Source organism: Glycine soja, chromosome 15 (genome assembly GCF_004193775.1).
Source record: "Glycine soja cultivar W05 chromosome 15, ASM419377v2, whole genome shotgun sequence".
Lineage (NCBI taxonomy): Eukaryota > Viridiplantae > Streptophyta > Magnoliopsida > Fabales > Fabaceae > Glycine > Glycine soja.
The window spans coordinates 8,532,864-8,553,675 of NC_041016.1; the positions used below are offsets into that span (position 1 = coordinate 8,532,864).

General features: G+C 32.7%; 3 protein-coding genes and 1 pseudogene across 3 annotated transcripts; all 4 read left to right on the forward strand.

Annotated features, from left to right (window-relative positions):
• The first annotated feature begins 1,132 nt into the window (after positions 1-1,132).
• LOC114388599 (glucan endo-1,3-beta-glucosidase 1-like) lies at positions 1,133-4,190 on the forward strand. Its single transcript, XM_028349164.1, has 3 exons — positions 1,133-2,695; positions 3,653-3,680; positions 3,810-4,190. The coding sequence occupies exons 1-3, from the start codon at positions 1,357-1,359 to the stop codon at positions 3,976-3,978; spliced, it is 1,536 nt and encodes a 511-aa protein (XP_028204965.1). The 5' UTR covers positions 1,133-1,356; the 3' UTR covers positions 3,979-4,190.
• Positions 4,191-6,690: 2,500 nt separating this feature from the next.
• On the forward strand, positions 6,691-9,981 carry LOC114388141 (annotated as a pseudogene).
• Positions 9,982-14,553: 4,572 nt separating this feature from the next.
• Positions 14,554-18,669, forward strand: LOC114387750 (putative Myb family transcription factor At1g14600). Its single transcript, XM_028347958.1, has 6 exons — positions 14,554-15,169; positions 15,447-15,523; positions 15,642-15,678; positions 16,158-16,281; positions 17,514-17,643; positions 18,102-18,669. The coding sequence occupies exons 1-6, from the start codon at positions 14,860-14,862 to the stop codon at positions 18,285-18,287; spliced, it is 864 nt and encodes a 287-aa protein (XP_028203759.1). The 5' UTR covers positions 14,554-14,859; the 3' UTR covers positions 18,288-18,669.
• A 624-nt stretch (positions 18,670-19,293) lies between these two features.
• On the forward strand, positions 19,294-19,731 carry LOC114388142 (glycine-rich protein DOT1-like). Its single transcript, XM_028348469.1, has one exon. The coding sequence runs from the start codon at positions 19,294-19,296 to the stop codon at positions 19,729-19,731; it is 438 nt and encodes a 145-aa protein (XP_028204270.1).
• Positions 19,732-20,812: the final 1,081 nt, after the last annotated feature.

Here is a 20,812-nt window from a genome sequence, read left to right on the forward strand (position 1 = left end):
GAGATTTCTTTATCAACTTTCAATCTGTTTTGAGAACGTGCTAGAAGTTCAAAGCAAGAGAAGCTTTTGGATGCACAAGTAAACAAGCAACGTCTCTCTGCACAAGCCAGGCTGTTTTGTTGAAATTTAATAATCATCTTTAATTGAGTCACAAACATATATAATTGGTTATAAGAAAAGTAAAGCCATTGTCTTCAACCATAGATCCGTTTAAGGCTACATAGAATGCCACCAGATTCGTTATTTATCACTTCTCCTTTTTGTCCAAATCCCTAAATTTTGACCATGAAAGTCAAATCCTTCCCCAAGTTTTAGTCGCTTGAGATTTTTATTTTTATTTTTTTCTCCCTTCTCTTCTTTTGCTTCAAAATAAATAAGGCTGTATCTGGATTAGTAGTTGTAAAAAAATATATTTGATAATCATTTCTTTTATGTTCAGTTATGATAAAATCGCTTTTATGTTATAATGTGTTGATGTTAATGGAATAATTTAAAACTGCTAACTATTTCTACACACAAGCAAAATTTTGTATATATATTAGAGTTGCATAACATTTTGAAGTGATTTTATATTGTTAGAATTTTTTTGCAGCAGTTATAAGTTTTAACACCGTAGCCTTATTAATGATGTTAACTGTAAAACTAAATTTAACTAAACTTATATGCGTGTACACATTTTTTGTTTTTTTTAAGGAATATGTGTGTACACAATTAAAAGTACTGTTTTATAAGAAAAAAAAATCTTAAAATAAGGATGACTACAAAAAAAAGTACCACATTTAATTAGTAAAAGACACCATAGCTATTATTGTTGACGGTGCAGGAGTTACATTTCAATAAATTTATCATTATTAATAGTACTTCTGCACGATTGAGAAATATTTTTTTATTTCAAAATAATTATCATCATATAGATTTATAGTTGGACGGAAAAAGTACTACTATTACCACCATAAAAAAAAATTATATTATGTTCAAATTTTGTGAGTTTGATAACTCCAAGATTCACTGGAGGACATTTAGGTTGAAGAGAAAAAGTTCCTATTTTAAAAAATAATATAAATTTCACACCTCTTTTTTTAAAATATTTATTTTCAATAAAATATTGCTTAAAAACAAAGGAAAAGATGAAAATCCGTTGAATTTGAACCGACAAGCCTTCTAGATGACAAGAATAACGCTCTAACTAAAGTCCTTGGTATCTTCCGTTCTTCACTCACCCAAACTGGGAAACTGGGAAACAAAAAACACCTCAGGCGCCAAGGCAGCAATGTCTGACAACCCAAACAAAGCAGAAAGAAGAAGCTTCACAGAGGACAATGCAAGAAGGCGAAGCTGAAGAGAGGAGGAATTGAAATGATAAAGTCAAATTATTTGTCACTGTTACTCTTGTTATCCTTGATTCACTACCACCATGTGGCTACTTTTTCCGACGACCCATTCGTGGGCGTTAACATCGGCACAGACGTATCCAACCTCTTGCCCGCACCGGACCTGGTCAACTTCCTCATGCACCAGAAGATCACCCACATCCGCCTCTACGACCCCAACCCCGACATCCTCCGCGCCCTGTCGGGTACCCACATCCACGTCACCATCAGCGTCCCCAACAACCAGCTCCTCGCCATCGCCTCCTCCAACACCACCGCCACCTCCTGGATTCGCAGAAACGTCGCCGCCTACCACCCCTCCACCCGCATCGCCGCCGTCTCCCTCGGCGACGAGGTCCTCTCCTCCCTCCCCTCCGCCGCCCCCCTCCTCCTCCCCGCCCTCCGCTCCCTCCACGCCGCCCTCGTCTATTCCAATCTCCATAACGACGTCTTCGTTTCCACCCCTCACTCCGCCTCCGTCATCCTCAACCCCTTCCCTCCCTCCCAAGCCTTCTTCAACCAAACCCTAGAAACCTTCATTCTCCCTCTTCTCCATTTCCTCTCTCAAACAAATTCCCCCTTAATGCTCAACCTCTACCCTTACTACGTCTTCATGCAGAACAGAAACCTCGTCCCTCTCGAAAACACCCTCTTCAAACCCCTCCCTTTCTCCAAACAAATGCTCGACCCCAACACTCTTCTTCACTACACCAACCTCCTCGACGCCATGATCGACGCTGCTTACTTCTCCATGAAGAATCTCAACGTCACTGATGTAACCGTTCTCGTCACCGAAACCGGTTGGCCTTCTAGAGGGGACTCTAAGGAGCCCTATGCAACTCCTTCCAACGCGCTGACGTATAATTCGAACTTGATTAAGCACGTTTTGGATCGGAGTGGCACCCCTCTGCACCCGGAAACTACTTCTAGTGTTTACATATACGAGCTTTTTAATGAAGACTTGAGGTCCCCGCCTGTTTCTGAGGCGAATTGGGGTTTGTTTTATGGGAATGCTACGCCGGCGTATTTGCTTCGTATGTCTGGGATTGGGAGTTTTCTGGCGAGTGATAATGCCAATCAGACTTATTGTGTTGTGGAGGAGGATCATGGGGTGGATTTGAAGACCTTGCAGGCCGCGTTGGATTGGGCGTGTGGACCGGGGAGGGCGAATTGTTCGGAGATTCAGCCTGGGGAGAGTTGTTTCCAGCCCAATAATGTTAAGAATCATGCTTCTTATGCTTTTGATAGCTATTACCAGAGTCAGGGGAAGTCTCCTGGGTCTTGTGACTTCAAAGGGGTAGCTATGATCACAACCAGTGACCCCAGTAAGTGTCAACACCTGAAATTTCTTCTAGTCTTTATTGGTTAATTTAGAGCTTTTATATTTGTTGCGAATTGCGATTATAATGTGCGGGTTGCTAGTGGCTTCATTGGCAATATGGAATTTTAATGATTGAGATTAGATTTGGCTAGATTCTTGTGAGTGAAGGGGTTCGGATTTTCATCTGGTTATTATGGCTTTAAAATCCAACTTGTTTTACCCGATTAGCTTGTTTTATGATCCAACAGTCTATGATAAAGAGAAGGCTAGTGAATCATAAGGATTTCTACTAACGATTAGAAAAGGGGGAAATTTGAGCTGCGGGGAGGCAATGATTTCTGTTATGAAAAGCATTTGTGTGTGGCACCCACATAGTGCAAAGGCTCTTTGACTTGACTCTACTTTTACGTGAGAAAATTCAATTAAAAAGAGTTGAGATTGCAATTCCTTGTTGAGTTGGTGAACCATAAACCTTCCTATGACTGTGCCGTTTGGTTTAGGATTGGGACAGAGTTGAATTGGTTAAATTGATTATGAAAAAGCTGAGAGAAAAACTACGTTGGAACATATGTTTTCATTAGTATTTTTTAGAAAGTGAAAGAATTAATTCTCTATGCCACAATAAATGCGGTGTTAATAGGATGCTGGCTTGTCTGTGTCTGAGGTCCCCTGTTTGGCCGTTTACCCTGACAATTGCAGAGATTCTGTTTCATGTTTCTGGATTACCTTCATATACTAGTCACTTTCTTGCTGTTCAGGGTACAACTTTTTCACAGTTTCTTACATAATTCTTGCTGGCAAACCCAAGTATATCAAGTATACAATGCAAGCATATTTTCTCCATATCTATGTAAATATTGCATTATATGTCTTTCTCTTTGTTGTCTATTCCTAGTGTTGAGTGTAACAATTGTGATTAATATATTTTTTTTAACCATTCTTGTGGGGAATACCTTTGCAGGTCACGGTAAATGTATCTTTCCAGGAAGGTTAGAAACTTTGTCTGCTTAGTCGCCTAGTTGTTTTTCATTGTTCTCTGGATCTAAACTTTATTTTTTTATAAAGAAAATTGAGAACTGTCTTCTCTGCCTAAGTGTGTTCTCATTCTCTTGGTGCAGTAAGAATTTAACCAACAAGACAAAGGAAGTGGTGAACACTACTCAATCAAGCAATGCAGGGGATAATTTAAGGTTCAGAACCTTTAGAAGCATGAAAATAAGTGCAATCAACAACATTTTGCACAATTACTTTGCTGCTTTCACCATTTTGTTGTTATTCCTTCTGTGAGGTGAAAAAAAAAATCTTGTTTAGGTTTTTTGTTTTTTTGGGGGGGACGGGGGTGTGGATGTGGGAGGATATTTAGGATTATTTTGTGCTTCCTTTCAAGAAAGTAAAAGGGGGGAGGGGGTCTTGTAATTGAACGTGTATCTTGAAATTATATTTGTTATTTAATTTGTGTAGTCTATGAACATAATGGAAATGACTCTTCTCAATTGAAATTTTTTTTGACATTTTCATGTAAGGAGAGAGATGCACACAATGATCATAAACAGGGTTTACAAATTTTAACAGGCCCTGCTTGTTTATGATATTTGTTTATCTGTCAATCACATTAAAAGATCTATTTGCTAATATAATGGGATACTAACGTTGAGTTGGAGGAGGACAATTTTTTTTACTGCTTCATTTTTCTCCTTTCATTTTTTAGGAAAGACTCTAAACAATTCAATTTCAAAGTAAATTTAAAGTTGAGGGAGGTTTTGTGTGAATTCGCACAATAGAAGGAAGGAGAGAGTAGGCCACGGAGTCATATCCAGTTGGGGATGGGATGATTGAATTGGAACTAGGGGTAACTGCGGGTTTGAGTTTTGGGTTTATTCAATCCGATTTAGTTATATTAAGTTGGGCGTTTTAGGTGTTAAGGTTGAATTCAACCCAAACTAATTAAAACATGATTATGATTATAAATAGGTTGGGATAACAAGTTTTATTTTTTTTAACCCGACATGACCCAAAGTATAATTAAATTTATTATTATATATAAATTAATCATTAAATACAAAATATATTAACTTTTAACTCATTTAAATTATTAAACTAAACCATCCATGATTTTTTTAAGTTGCTTTTACCTTTCTCATGATTTTATTTATGTTTTCTCATATTAATATAATACTTTATTTTTATCTAAAATAAAATATTGTATTAACATTAAAATCAATAACTTTTTACTCAAATATTATCATAGATCTTTTTAAAGTATATTTAATTATTATATATTTACAAATTACTTTAGACAAAAAAAATTATTATTATAAATTTTTTTAACAAAATAAAAAATATTTTTTTAAAATATTCAGATTCAACTAATCCAATTCATTTATGATCGGATTAGTTTGGGCTGAATCTGTCAAAAAAATTACACAAATCCAATCCTATATTAAAATTTGATCAAGTTGGATAACGAATTTAACCAAACCATTTTATGGAGGGATCAAAATTATAAAATGGGCAAAATAAAGAGACAAAAGTTATATTTTAACCATTTTATGTTGTTAAAATTGATAATAAATAAATATTTTTAATTATAAGTCATATATTAAGAATAATTTTTAATTGGTTGATAGCACAATTTTTTATATGCTTATTAATTCTTTTAAAGTAGAATTATTTAATTTTCAAAATTTCTCATATTTGTTTTAAATTGGCCCAACTTGCATAGATAGTTCAGTGTTTTTTTATCGATGGATAGAGTGGTTCAGTTATGATCGTGAGCTTATTTACCAAGATCACTAAGGCTAGGTGAAGAAAACTATAAAAATATATGAAAAAATGCTCTCCCAACCGAACTACCTCAGCATGTTAACTTTTTTTTTAATTATTGTTATTTTAAATACAGTATAATTGGATTCTTTTATCTTTTCTATAACTTGACTTTCATTCACTCACGTTATGATTTCATGCATATTCAAGTATATTAATTTTTTTTTTCAAACAAAGTAACAGTATCTTAATATAACTGCTAGTTTGCTACGTTTTAGAGTAACAAGATTTGCTTGTGGCACATGCCTTCTCTTTCGTGCAAGTTCAATATTAATGGCTTAAAATTGGATGCAGTTTGAGTCTCTTGCAGTTCTATTAGGATTCATCAACAGAGCACACCAATTTCAGTGCGTGAGTGACTTCATATCCTTTATATGTGTGTACTGAATTTGAGGTGCTCAACCACAAACTTCTTTGGTCTGTGTCCAATCCCTTAACCCACTGACTAATGGACTGTAGCGTTGAACACGAGTTGGATTGCATGTGTTTGTTAAATTTGTGTGAGCCAACTCGACTAAGAATAAAGGATATGAAGTTGACAAAGTAATAAGGTAAAGAAACGTATAAAAATAACTCCGCAAATTTGTTATCATTACCATAAAATTTATATTTGTTTCTCTTGTCTTTTCCTTTCATTTGGTGACTTCTAACTTAAAATTCCACGAGTATATCAAGTATTAGAGTTTTTTTTTTCTTTTTTTAAAGATGAAGTAATAGAGTATCTTAACTCCGATATATAACAGCTACTTTTTACATATATGTTATTATGTTTATTTCATTTTTTAACAAAATTTACGTGTGAACACATGCAATCTCTTTCGTCAACTTCAATATTTAAAATTTGATGCAGTTTGAGTCTCTTGCAGTTCTTGTAGAGATCATCAACGGAATACACGAATTTGAGTGAGAGAATAACTTCATATTGTATATTATATATGTATGTACTGACTTTGAGGTTCTCACAAACTCATTCCAACTTTCTTTGCTCACGCGTTACTCGTTACGTACAAACAAGAACAAGAAAGAGTGAGACCTTGTAGTTAGAGGTTCTTTATCAATTGGCGCTAAAACTTTGTTAACAACATATTGAAATTAAATCTTCATAAACAAAAACACTGTAGTTTTAGCAAGTTCTATTGGTGGCAGGGAAGAAGAAACTAAGTACGTGTATTCACAATGAGACTATGCGAAGCTCTTTCTTCTCTCATTCTTGTTCTTGCACTTGCATTCCTTTACAACGACGTCAACTGTGAAGACCCATATAGATTCTTCACTTGGAAGCTCACCTATGGTGACATTTACCCTCTTGGTGTCAAGCAACAGGTTCTTTTCTTTTCCTATCAGAAACCCCCATTCTTGTTTCCTGTAACCTCCACGAGAGTTTGATCTGCTGATTCTGCTCTCGTGGGCGACAAATGCATTATCCTTTTTTTTTATGGCTGAACAAACTGATGATGACTATTGTAGAAGACATTATTTGGGTTCAACATGATTCTTGGGTTTAATTTGCAGGGTATCTTGATTAATGGGAAGTTCCCTGGGCCTCTCATAGACCCGGTTACAAATGACAACTTGATCATCAATGTGCATAACTACCTTAGGGAACCATTGCTTATATCATGGTACATTTCTTGTATCTTATTCCACTCCTTTAGTCGTGCTTTGTTCATTTAATCCTTCCCTTAGAAGCAGTCTTTAGGAATTTATACTATTAATAATGAATCTTTGGTTACAAGAAAGGAAAATACCACCAAAGCACTCTCTCCCTTTTCATTCAGCAACATTATGCTTTTAGCTGTGAAAAACTAGTAACAAACGAAAGTTTGTGTTTTTTACGAACACAATGAATCTATGTAGGCCTGTTTTCTACCTACAAGCATACCAATTATTCTAAGAACATTTATTCTGGTGTATGATATAATCGATTGGAATTGGATGATGATTGTCTTTAACATATATTGTGTAGGAATGGATTACAACAAAGGAGAAACTCATGGCAGGATGGAATTCATGGAACAAATTGTCCAATTCCACCTGGGAAAAACTACACTTATGTTCTCCAAGTGAAGACCAAATGGGTAGCTTTTTTTATTTCCCTTCTCTGGGAATGCACAAAGCTGCTGGAGGATTTGGCGGCGTCAGAATTTAGAGCTGTCCTCTGATTCCTGTCCCTTTCCCTCCTGCAGGGGACTTCACCTTACTTGCTGGAGATTGGTTCAAGACACACTACTGTGTAAGATAAGAACCACTTGCATTTGCTTCAATGTCTTGGATGCGACATTAAGAACTATTTGTAGAAGTGGTATACTATTAAAATTTCATACGAGATGTAACTTCTATGCCACATAATGAATGTAAGTCTCCTAAAAAAAGACGTGTGTAAAACTAAAAAGAAACATTGAAAAGATTTCAAGAGAAATAAACCTTTCACTTCATCTCCCCACGTTCCCCTTAATAATTGCCCTTTGTTTCTTGTGTTGTTGTAGAGGCTGAATAAAATCCTGAATGATGGTCATAATCTTCCCTTCCCTCATGGACTTCTTATCAATGGACGTGGTTGGAATGGAACCACTTTCACTGTTGATAAAGGTAGGTTGCCAAATAACGTGGAATGGAAAATTCCCACCCTTTGCATCATTATTTGAGTTTAATTTTCTTCACACTGTCAATTAATAGAAAATTATACTAGGTATTGACTTTTAAGTTAGATATTATAAAACTCAACAGATATAGTTTATACATATCAAAATCTTTAATTAGATGACTTCATTGATAGTACATTTAAATTAAATTCTTATGTTATATTATTTGATTATTTCAATGTGCCATATGCAGGTAAGACTTACAGATTCGGGATATCAAATGTGGGGCTCACAACATCCATCAACTTCAGAATCCAGGGGCACAAGATGAAACTTGTGAAGGTAGAAGGATCTCATACCCTTTAAAACACCTATTCTTCCCTTGACATCCATCTTGGACAATCCTATTCAGTGCTTTTCACAGCTGATCAGCCTGCCAAAAATTACTACATAGATGTCTCCACAAGATTTACCAAACAGATACTCACAACAACTTCCATTCTTCACTACAACAATTCAAGCAATAGGGTATCTGGTCCCATTCCCCAAGATGTCATTGCTTCCTCTCTTTTTCAGGCCAGGACTATTCGGTACTCTTTGTTAACTTATTCACTATTTGTAGCCTATAAATTATTCCATCTGAACTCATATATAAATAAAAATAACTAATTTTACACTAATTAAAAAAGTTAGTTAATATTATTTAAAGTTATTTCTAAAATATTTTTTATTGAAACTTGATATCATGAATAAAAAAGAATCATTAAAAATAGAATCAAAATTAAATGAAGAATCGTTTCAAAACCACTTTTTATATGAGTATAGAGGGAGCACTACAATTTTCATGCATGTAATAATAGACCTTCCCTATTGGCAGTTCCAACTTCCAAGTAACATATGTATATAATCCTTACTTCTTATTTAACTAATAACTTGGTTTCATGTTTTGTTTTCTTGCTCCTTACACCAGATGGAACCTGACAGCAAGTAGACCTAGGCCAAACCCTCAGGGATCTTACCAGTATGGATTGATAAAACCCATTAGAACCATCATTTTGGAAAACTCTGCCCCTATTATCAATGGCAAGCAGAGGTATGCGATCAACGGCGTCTCATATGTTGCACCAGATATTCCGTTGAAACTAGCTGATTACTTCAACATCTCTGGAGTTTTCTCTGTTGGAAGAATTCCTACCAACACTAACAAAGGCAAATCCCTCCTCCAAACTTCTGTCATGGGGGCTAACTTCCATGAATTTGTGGAGATTGTGTTCCAAAACTGGGAGAACTTTTTGCAGTCATGGCATATTGATGGCTATTCTTTCTTTGGTGTGGGGTAAGCACATTACCAATATAATACTAACTAATTAGCCATGTTTCGGTATTTATTTGCACTTCAAATATATCATATTTCATGTTGTGAAATGATTAGGTTTAGTAGCGGGCAGTGGACACCTACAAGTAGAGCATACTACAATCTAAGAGACGCTATTCCTAGATGCACCACTCAGGTTACAAAAAGGAAAAAAAGAAAAAGAAAACATGTGTCTAATTATTAGTTAAATTCCATGTAATACCACAACATTTTATAAAGTCTTTAATTTAAATTTTGTTGCAATTGAGTTTAGGTGTACCCAAAGTCATGGGCTGCAATTTATATAGCGCTAGACAATGTGGGAATGTGGAATGTAAGGTCTGAGAATTGGGCAAGGCAATACTTGGGACAACAATTCTATCATAGAGTGTATACATCTTCCAAGTCATATGGAGAGATGAATATCCGATCCCAAAGAATGCACTTCTTTGTGGCAGGGCCAGAGGTCGCAACACTCTAGGCATTTCTAATACCTCTGTATTTTCCTCCGTTCTACTGTATAAACTATGATGAAGCATGCATTTTCATGTTGAAAAGAGAAAGCATTGCATTTTTTAGGAACCTTTGACCCATGCTCAATATACCTTTGATATTGTGGTATTCGGTATAAGATTACGCACGCTTAAGGCTTACACAAGAACTAATAATTTCTGGCGGATGAGGTCCTAAACATGACAGGTTATTTTAACTTGAGAAACTTACATATTTTAAGATTGTGACTGCATCGCAATTAAATTAATTATGCATAACTTGATCCTCATATATAAGTGGTATTATGGGTTAATTTGGTCCTAGGAAATTTGCATTATACTTATTTACTTTTTAAATTCGTCAACTCCGACAAATCAATTCTTACTTTGTGAAATTGATCAAACTTGGAGACTAGTGTGTCACAAAATCGACATGTTTAGAGATCAAACATCCAAACCATTAGGAGTAAGGACTATAAATTGATATAGAATGACTAACTTAACATGAAATTGATGGACTTGAGGAGTAAATCGTATGGATGTAAACATTTAGGAATCAAATCGACACATGTTGAAGGATTAACTTGCATGCATATTTACTCAAGAAATAGTAATAAATAAACAACTTGTAAACTATCTGCGCTATCCTCAATGATAAAGTTATTAAAAATAGATTAACTCAGTCAAACAGATTTTTTTTGTTGAGTTAAATATAAGACATGCTAGTGTGAAAAAAAAAATAATGTGGTTAAATTAATGCTGAAAATAGGGTGAAACTTTTTGTCCTTGGCTATTGCAACTACGGTCTATAGGCTATTGATGGAGAAGCTGAACTTGTTTTCATCTGTGGTTCCTAAGATGAACAAAATTATTCTACCCCCACCCATGACTTTGTCGTTACTATATGAAGAGAGTCATAATTCATTATCATTCTTTTGCAGCTTTAGTTATTCAATAAAATCGTGATTGTTTGTAAAAGTACTTTTATCCCAAACAGTATGCAAAAGTGAGAAACACGTCAGTTGTTAATAAGAAGTCCATAATGAAAATTCCCTTGCACATGCATATAAGATGTTGATGAATCAAGTGATTCAAAATATCTGATCTCTATAATGAGGCCAAAATAGATGAGTATTATTCATTTTAGGAATATTTTTGTATAATATAATGTCAATCTTTTATTATTATTATTATATTAAAATTGTTAGCACATGTTTCTCTTTAATTAATAATCCTGAATTAAAAGGGTTCAGAAAAAAAAATGAAATTTGCAATTAAAAGAATAATAAAAAAACCTTTAATTTAAATTTAATGCTTATAGATAGTTAATTTTTTTCTTATAATATTTACCTATTGTGGTTATTGTAATAAATCAAAACATTTAATTATAACATTAGATTAAAATTAATGATTCGGATTGCTTCATTAATCATTGATCACTTGTACATGTGATATTTAATTAAAATAAAAATTATGCAAAATTAGTAATTAAAAAATAATTTAAATTATTAATTTTCATCTAATATATTTGTTAATTACATATTCTTATTTTCATAGTAATCATGAGTTTTCATACTTCCCCTTTATAACGTACACCTCACAAGAGTTTACAAAGGTACACTCATTTTTTTATTTAGAAAAATTAGTTTAATAAAGGTTAAATTATCTGAGGTTCTCATACTTTTAGTTAGGTCCTTAAATTTTTCTTTTAATTGAAACTCGGATTTTTTTTTCAATTGGTTCTTCCATTTAATTACTTTTATGAAAAATTAAAAGCAGACACCTCATTGAACGTACAAATAATGGATTAATACTTTAAAAATGTGTTGTAAACATAATTGAGTTAATTAGTTGTGAGAATTTTAGCCTTCTACGGAATCAAATAATTATGAGATGCTTGAAAGAATATGTGAATTGAATTGACATGTAATTATAAATTTATAATTAAGAAAATAAATTGCATTTTAAACTTTGAAAACACAAAATAAATAGAAATAAAATTTTTCTAATAATTTCACACTTTATAAAAAAGATGAGGAAGCGGAACTATCCATAAAAAAGTTATGGCTTAAATATACTTTTCATCTTTGTAATTTAACATTTTTTTCATTATTGTAATACTTTAATTTATGTAAATTATATTTATTTTATTTTTCATCCTACCGTTAACCTTTAATACAAAAATAATGACATATATAGCAAACAAACCGGTATGTCAACATTCCACATCAACATGAGATGTCATATTATTATTAACTCAAAACATATATAATTTATAAGGACTAAAATAAAAAATGATATATTTACAAAGACAAAAAGAGGGCGAGCCCTGGTGCGGTAAAGTTGTGCCTTGGTGACTTGTTGGTCATAGGTTCGAATCCGGAAACAGCCTCTTTGCATATGCAAGGGTAAGACTGCGTACAATATCCCTCCCCCATACCTTCGCATAGCGAAGAGCCTCTGGACAATGAGGTTAACATAATTACTATTGTCATTGTCATCATAATTAGTATCATTATTTTGATTTTTGTCACCACCACTACAGTTTAATATTTTTTTATTCTTGCAATTGTGTTATTTTTTAGTTTTAATTCATATAAATTATATGTATTCTAATTTTGGTCTTTGTTAGCTAATGATGACATATCATCTCACATTAATGCGACATATGAAATGATGATATCATTAATTTATTTGTCATGTTATCATTTTTATAATAGAAACTTAATAAAGATGGAAAACAAAACAATCAAAATATATAGGGACTAAAGTGGAAGAAAAAATTTACAAAAATAAAAAATTAAAAAAAAAATACTTACATGAGGGATTGTTTGATGTCGATCTCACGGTTGAAAAGTTGAAATAGTTAGACAACGTGGACTTGCATGCATGTTACTATTTGAAGCTCTAAATCGTTGGATGGACATCAAACGGTTCTCATGAAACGCATGCATACCCTGCAAGTGATCGAGTTCTCAATTCAGTGTCCTTCAAAGCCACTAAACACCTGTCCCTGCATGCGTTCGAGTTTACACAAACTCGATCGTGCGCGTGTGTGGAGCGAGACTGTGAGAGAGGTCGATCTCACGTGTGTGTGGAGAGAGAGAGTTCTGACTCTCACGTCGAGACACTCGCACTTGAATTCAGTTGAAGCAATTTGGCATTGTGTGAAGAAAAAGAAATAAACTTGAATTCCATGCATGGCACCAATGTGGAGACTTATTTAGATGGTGGATGCCAATGGTAACTTTATAACGATCGAGGTGTAAGCGTGGGAGGAATCCCCGACATGCTAGGTGGCAATACGTGTCCTCACGTGATTGGGTGTAGAGGCAGCGTGTATGTGACGTCAATGTGGGGGACCTTTGGGTAGTGTCAAGAATGAAGAAGGCTTTATGACAAAGAGGGATGCCCGGGGTCCTTCTTGCTTTCTTTGCCACATTCAATATTGCTTATGTCATGCATCTTATTTGACCATGTCTTCACTTCAATTCCCTCTAAGCTAGCCAGCTATTTCGCATATATATTTCTGGGTGCCAGTTAATTTTGGATTGAAGCCCAAAATTATGTTTTTTAATGCTTTCTTATTATTTATATAATAAATATAATCTTTCTTAGTTCCTAAATCACTATCCTAAATACATTGGTAAGCAAGATGATTCTTTTTCGATCCCCTCAGTTCTCATAAATTTTTGGCATTTATTACTGTGTTTGTTAATCAGTAATTGCATTACAAATACTCTCTATGTTCATTGACAAATAACACACCATTTATCATATTAGGCTTTTAAATACACTCTCTATGTTCATTAAATTTTGTTAAAAATCATAAAATTTATACGATTCGTGAAAGAAAGAGAGATAAAATAAATAAATAAAGAAAGAGAGAAACTAACAAATGTAATAACATGATGAAAAATGAGGAGAGAAATGCGTGATCAAGAAAAGTTGAGTGTGTCTTAGTAATTGCATTACAATCAATTGAAAAATATTAAATATTTTTTTTAAAAAAACAATGATAAAATAGCACATTTAACGTATGTTTTTCAGTACACTCTATCATTCAAGAAATATTTAATGAATTTTAATTAATGGATAATAAGAAATTATACTCATAAATCTCATCTTGTAGGGGTGAAAGTAAGAGAGAGAAAATAATAAATATAATAAATCAATGAAAATTTACGAAAGAAATGTGCGATCAAGAGAAGTTGCGTGTGTATTTAATGTTTTGTATAAGAAATAGTGTGAGAAAAAAAGTGTACTGTATTAAGAAAATGTATTGTTAATACTTCAAATAAAATGTGTTAGAGGAGGAAGCATGCTATATATATTTTATTTAATTTTTTTACACCTTCATTTAATTAGTTATACAATTTAAAATCGTTAGTTTTTTTTTACAATTATTTTAAACTCAAACTGACGTGACAGCAATTTTTATACTCACAGTATGTATATAGAAATTAATTTTCCCCCCTGTGATGTAGCTTGCCTTCACATCTGCTAATACTATTTATATTGGTACTTGTAGTTCCTGAAATGTATTTATAATAATGAAGAAATATGTAGCTGATTCTTTTTTTCCTTAAGAGACAAAGAATGTCTGGAAAAGACCCAAGGGAATGTCTAAAGAAAATGATATCACAAACACCTCTGATGCAACGGCCCTTTCACTTTTTTAACCTTTCATTTTCACCCAATCATGAAGGCATTTTTGAACAATATTTTGGTTTCTGAGTTTCCGTGTCTCAAGTTTTTCTTTTATCCATCGAACCTCTCTAGGACTAAACTGACCCTTCCCAAGAGGGGTTAACAAAAGCTGCACTAAAGGACAAGTCCTTTCTGCCACACAGTCTTGCTTAGTATTTATTCTCTTTTAATTTGTTTCTTCACAGACCCCTCCCCTCTTTGTACCTCAATGAAGAAGGGTGAAAAAGCTCAGAGTGAGAGTTCTCTCAAACGCTCCCCACCTTCAACCATGTCTTCCTCCTCCTCTTCTCTTATCACCACTGTTGTTGTTCATAATAATAATAATAATAATCCTTCTCAACCTTCTGAGTTAAGAGCCACGACACGTTGTTGTTTTGGCTCTCATCACCTTCCTGACATAAGCCTCAAAACTCCTATGGCTAGGCCTTATGTTCGATCAAAAATGCCTAGGCTTCGTTGGACACCAGATCTCCATCGTTGCTTCGTGCATGCAGTTCAAAGACTTGGAGGAGAAAACAGTAATTATTAGCTTTTATTACATTTACCTACATATCTTTTTTTGTTTTTTTCTTTTATCTTGTTCGAGGCACGATCAGATTGGTGATGTCCGCTACTATACGTGAACTCTTTTTTTAATCGACTAGTCTCTTCGCTTGACACAATCCTGATATATGTCAACTTCATATAGATCCTATTTCATTCGCTTTTAATTTTTCTTTTCAATTGCTATATATGTTCTAATGGTGAGCCTTTAATTTTGAATGTTGTTGATATATGATCGATCTGGATTTATAGGGGCCACACCAAAGTTGGTTTTACAGCTCATGAATGTAAAGGGGCTTACTATATCTCATGTCAAAAGCCATCTTCAGGTACTCTTTTCTCTATAACCACGAATAAAGTCATGGGTGAAAAAAAGGCGTTATAAGTTGTTTTCTCTTTCTTTATTTTTAAAATAATTTAAGAATTTCTTCATATGCTTCACGACAGATGTACAGGAGCATGAGACACGAGCAGATGAGTCAAGGTATATAAATAATTGTACTGTGCATCAGTTACTTATGTGCAAGTTCTCATGCCACAGATGTATGAGGCATCAAGTGTATGGAAGAAATAGCTAGGTGTAGAGAATATTAGACATTTTGTTTGGTACAATTGAGGAAATTAAATCTCTAAACACTGAAAATAAGATATATCCATATATACCAAGAAATTAAAGGAACCAACCAGGGAAAGTGGACGTCAGCTTGAGGGGTTGATTCCCTTTTAAGTCACCAAAAGCATAAAAGTAACGTCAAATATTCTTCAGGATTTTATTCCTAGAAAAATAACTTTTAGTGTTGTGGTACTGTTACACATGTTTTTTCATGAGGTCACTCACTGAAGTAGAGGATACACAAAAGAAATTATATATATACTTCCTTAATAGAAACATGGTAGAACGTTTTCTTAACCTCATTAAATATATGGTCAATTATATATATTTTATTAATTTCTATTTACTAGGTGCAAAGAAGAATGATATGGCTCCGGATTTCCTTGCTTCCACACTCTCAACTCTTGGCCAAAGGCAACAGAATCCTCACAAAAGAAGCTGCACGGAAGAGCTTGTTCCCACCCAAGCTCAATGGTACATATTTCTATTTTATTTTTAGTTTTTATCATCGTACCTCTCTTTTGACAGTGCGTATAATTTTTTTAAGACTTTATAATTTGCGTTATGGTTTGGAATTGTGTTTTTAAATTGCAAAAAATGTAGGACATTATTACAACAGGCATTAGGCTCCTCTGTATCCGTTAAGTAAAATGTATATATATGCATTTGTGGATTTCTTTTAGATTAAGATATTAACATATCTTTCAACAATAAAAGAAAATGTGTTTTTATTTTTATTTTTGTTTGAATGACAGTAAAAATGTTTAAAATGGCCTAAAAAAGTTCATTTCGATTACTCACTTTGTTTTGGTAAATATTTATTTGATTTAATTGAGCAGTGCAAAAATAAAATAAAAATACGCCATCATTTGCCAACAATAATATTTAATTTAAATCAAGACTTTTTTTTTGGGTAAAAGATTAAGACATTAACATACCTTATGACGGTGAAAAAAATGTTTGAAATGGCTTTAAAGAATATTTTAATTAGTGACAATTTCTTGCTAAATGTTTAATTGATTCGCCAGCAATGCAAAAAGTTACAACTATCATTCAAGTGTGTGTGTATATATATACATATAATGCTTAAAATAGTGAACTACACACGGACATCTATTTAACAGTTAATTTAAAACCTTTGATTACTATAAAAAAAAGTAATTACTGCTACGATCTCATTAATATTTTTTTAGGCAAAATTGAAACTCCTGTCAAATATATGAATACCTCGTATTTGTTTAACTAGAAGAAAAAATGTATTTTCCCAATTTCGTTAACTAAGTGAACAAAAAAAAAACACCAAATTAAGGTAAAATATCATTCCATAACCAGATATATAGGACAAAAATTCGGAAAATATGACCAATATATATTGGTCTGATCGAAAAAAGCTTGGTTAAATTAATCAACAAGTCTTAAATTTCGTCCTCAATTTTTTGTATGAGAAAAAAGTGATATTAAAAGTACTTTCGCCATTGTCTCCCCTGATTACTTAACAAGGGGTGAAAGTATATTCTTGGAAAATAAAATAAATAATCAGAAAATATGTAAACGTTAGGATTCAATTAAGTCTGTGAGTTTGTCTACACTTAATTAATTGGTTTGAATTTTGAAAACATGCATGAGTCGTGAAGTAGTAAAATGAAACATTAATAAATTTCAAATACCCGTTACAAACAACTCAGTGATTTTGTTTCTTATGCCAGGAATCATGATGAGCAAGAGTGTCACAATGGAAACCAAGGGGGTGAATCGATTATAATTTATAACGGCAATGAACAGAAGGTGCACTCCTACATCATCTTCGAGGGTCTTCTGAGAGGCCAGTCTGTCCAAGTAGTAACTCCTTCCTCTCATTAGTTTCTCTTGATTTTGTGGCACATACTCTTTCCATTTCAGATTATATTATATGATATTTTAAAAGAAAAAGATATTCTAAAATATATGATGTTTTATAAAATCAATATTACATAAAATATTTTTTTCAAAATTATTATTAATTAATATTTAATAAGAGTAGTGTATAAAAAAAGTAAATAAGTCATTAATTAAGAAAATAAATGATATATTAAAAAGTTATTTAATATTCTTTAAAATTCAATAAATTATATATATATATATATATATATATATATATATATATATATATATATATATTAAAACTTTAAACATCATATAAATCTGAAACGGAGGAAAGAGAGTATATAATAATCAAAGAAGGACAAGTTATGTATATATAGGATATATAAATTTTACATGGTTGAATGAACAGTTTATTCCATTTTGTTTTTCAGGAGAATAAAACTACTACTCCTGAGAAGGTGTCACTAGGTGATGCCGGTGATGAAAGGGACCATCAAAGATTCCAAGACACACTGTCCCTTTCAATGAGCTCAAGGCCCTCTTCACATTCGTTCTTGAATCGGAGCCACACTGGTCCAGATGCCAATGATGTCTCTCTTGAGCTCACGCTCTGTTAGAATCATGCACACAATCATAACAACAAACCTTTTCTTTGTCATCATTTATATATGTTTCTTCCATCCTACAACTACACTACAAATTAATGGTGCAGGACCTTTCAAGAAAGAACAATGTATACTATCAAGTGCTCTTCCGATATTGATCAAGAAATTAAAAATAAAAATATAAAATATAAAATTTTTATCAATTCATTTTTATTTCTTAATTTCTTAATAAATGTCGATGAAGCACTTGGTAGCAGGAGGCCGAGGAAATTGTAATACTAACGCCACTTTAGTTTCGTGCCCATGATCAGAAGTACTAGAAAATAAGAACATAATAGTATCAGTAGTACATATAATTAATAATATTATGTATTGGTTCCATTAATCGCTTAAATTTTAATCTTGGGTTGTTTGAGCTAGCTAGCGTGGCTGTCTGATTTATCCAATATGTTTTTTGCTAATTTAATTTCCATTTACTTCACTTTCTTATATTTCATTAATTTTTTTTAATAATTGCTTAAAAAATGTCTTAAATATTTCTGATTTTTTATATAATAAATATTTAACTTTCAATAAATCTGTATTTTTTAATCAGTATTAACAGGTTAATATTTGTAAAAGAAAAACTACCATTTTAAACACACTAGTGTATATTTTTGCTATTTAATTAATGTATATTTGATTAATTTTGATCTTATATTGGACTAGATACTATTTCTTAGTTTATTATGAAAATTAAGGATGATATATTGTTTGAAGATAAAATGATCCATGTATACTATGTACGCACAATACACAATTAAGTGGAAGTGATAACTAATTAAGGGTAGGGTAGCAGAGAGTGGCGCGAGTAGGTAGGTGTTGGAGCATGGATTGCGTGGGGCAACTGCAAAGTTTAAACGCCGAACATCACATTTTTTGGTGGTATACATGAGCAGCTAGTGGAGCATCTATATATTCTGTGTGTAGGCACATTCTCTTATATCACATAGCATATTATCCTAAGTAGTTAGTAGTCATGTTTTCCAAGTTGCTTTTGCTTGCTTTTCTTGCTGCAATTGCTAGCTGCCAGGCCAGAAAGCTTGGTGATTTTGGTGAAGAGAAGCCAATGATTCACCATATGCATGCCTATGGTGGCGGCGGCAGTGGTGGGAATGGTGTTTATGGAGGTGGATATGGTCATGGAGGAGGAGTTGGGGGTGGAAATGGAGGATTTGGAGGTGGAGGTGGAGGTGGTGGTGGTGGTGGTGGTGGAGGAAGTGGATATGGAGGATTTGGTGGAGGTGTCGGTGGTGGTGGAAACGGAGGATTTGGAGGTGGCGCTGGCGGTGGATTTGGTGGTGGAAACGGAGGATTTGGTGGTGGTGGGAATGGAGGATATGGAGGTGGTGGGATGGGCGACGGCGGATATGGAGGAGGCATTGGTGGAGAATTCATGGATCAGCTACGACCTTGACTTTGCCATTTCACTTTTTCTTTTGTTCTTATCATCAATCAAGGCTAATAAGGTCATGTTGTTACCATATTGAATGAATAATAGAAAGTAAGTAATGCTTTTAGGATTAAACTAGTGTTACGTTCTACTAGTAGTAAGCTCAAGTCAAATCTCGTACAATAAAAAAAATCTTTTTAAAAACGATCAATTAAATTTTTAAATAAAAATTAATTTTAAATAAAATTGATAAATATTTTACTTCAATGACTCAAATTTAATGTTTTAAAAATAATATATATGTATAAAGAATAAAAGAAATTAAAAATCATATTTGCAGGGAAAAAAAGAAATTTTTTTAATTATAAAGATAAATGTATAATTAAACTTTTAAAAATAATCATAATTTTTAGAAATTAGTTAAAATTTGGTGACAACTAAGTTTTTTTTTATATAAAAAATGATGTTTTAATTAATGTGTTGTGGAAACTTATGATTTTTCCCAAATAGTTTTTTTTTCCCTAGACACATTATCTTCAAATTATAATTAATTACTTCCAAATTTCTCAATAGTTTTTTTTTTTCCTTTCAGCTTCGTGCATATGTTTTTTGTAATTTAATGTATAAAAGCTAATTTTGTTATTACTGTATCCAAACAAAATATTCTGATTGTAATTGAATATACATATAATTAATTATTAAAATAATAATTCTTGTATATATCCAAAACACATTAAGGAATTGTAATTTATTTTCTTATTAGAATTAATTTAATTGATATGAGCGGTTTAAATTTAAGCACCATTTCTTATATAAAGAATGATTATCTATGAATAAAAATATAATATGTTGTTAAAAAAATAATATTTTTATGGTAAAACACAATTTAAGTGAAAATAAAAAAAATAAAAATGTGGATTTTTAGAGGCTTAATTATTTTTTTACTATTTATTTATTTATTTATTTTATTTTATTTTGTCTCACTATTAATATAGAGTTCAACTTTGTCTCATAATTTTTAAAATCTAGTCAATGTTACTTATTGTTAATTACTTCAATTAATCCCATAATTTCTAAAATGTTTTTACTTCAATTGGACTAAAAT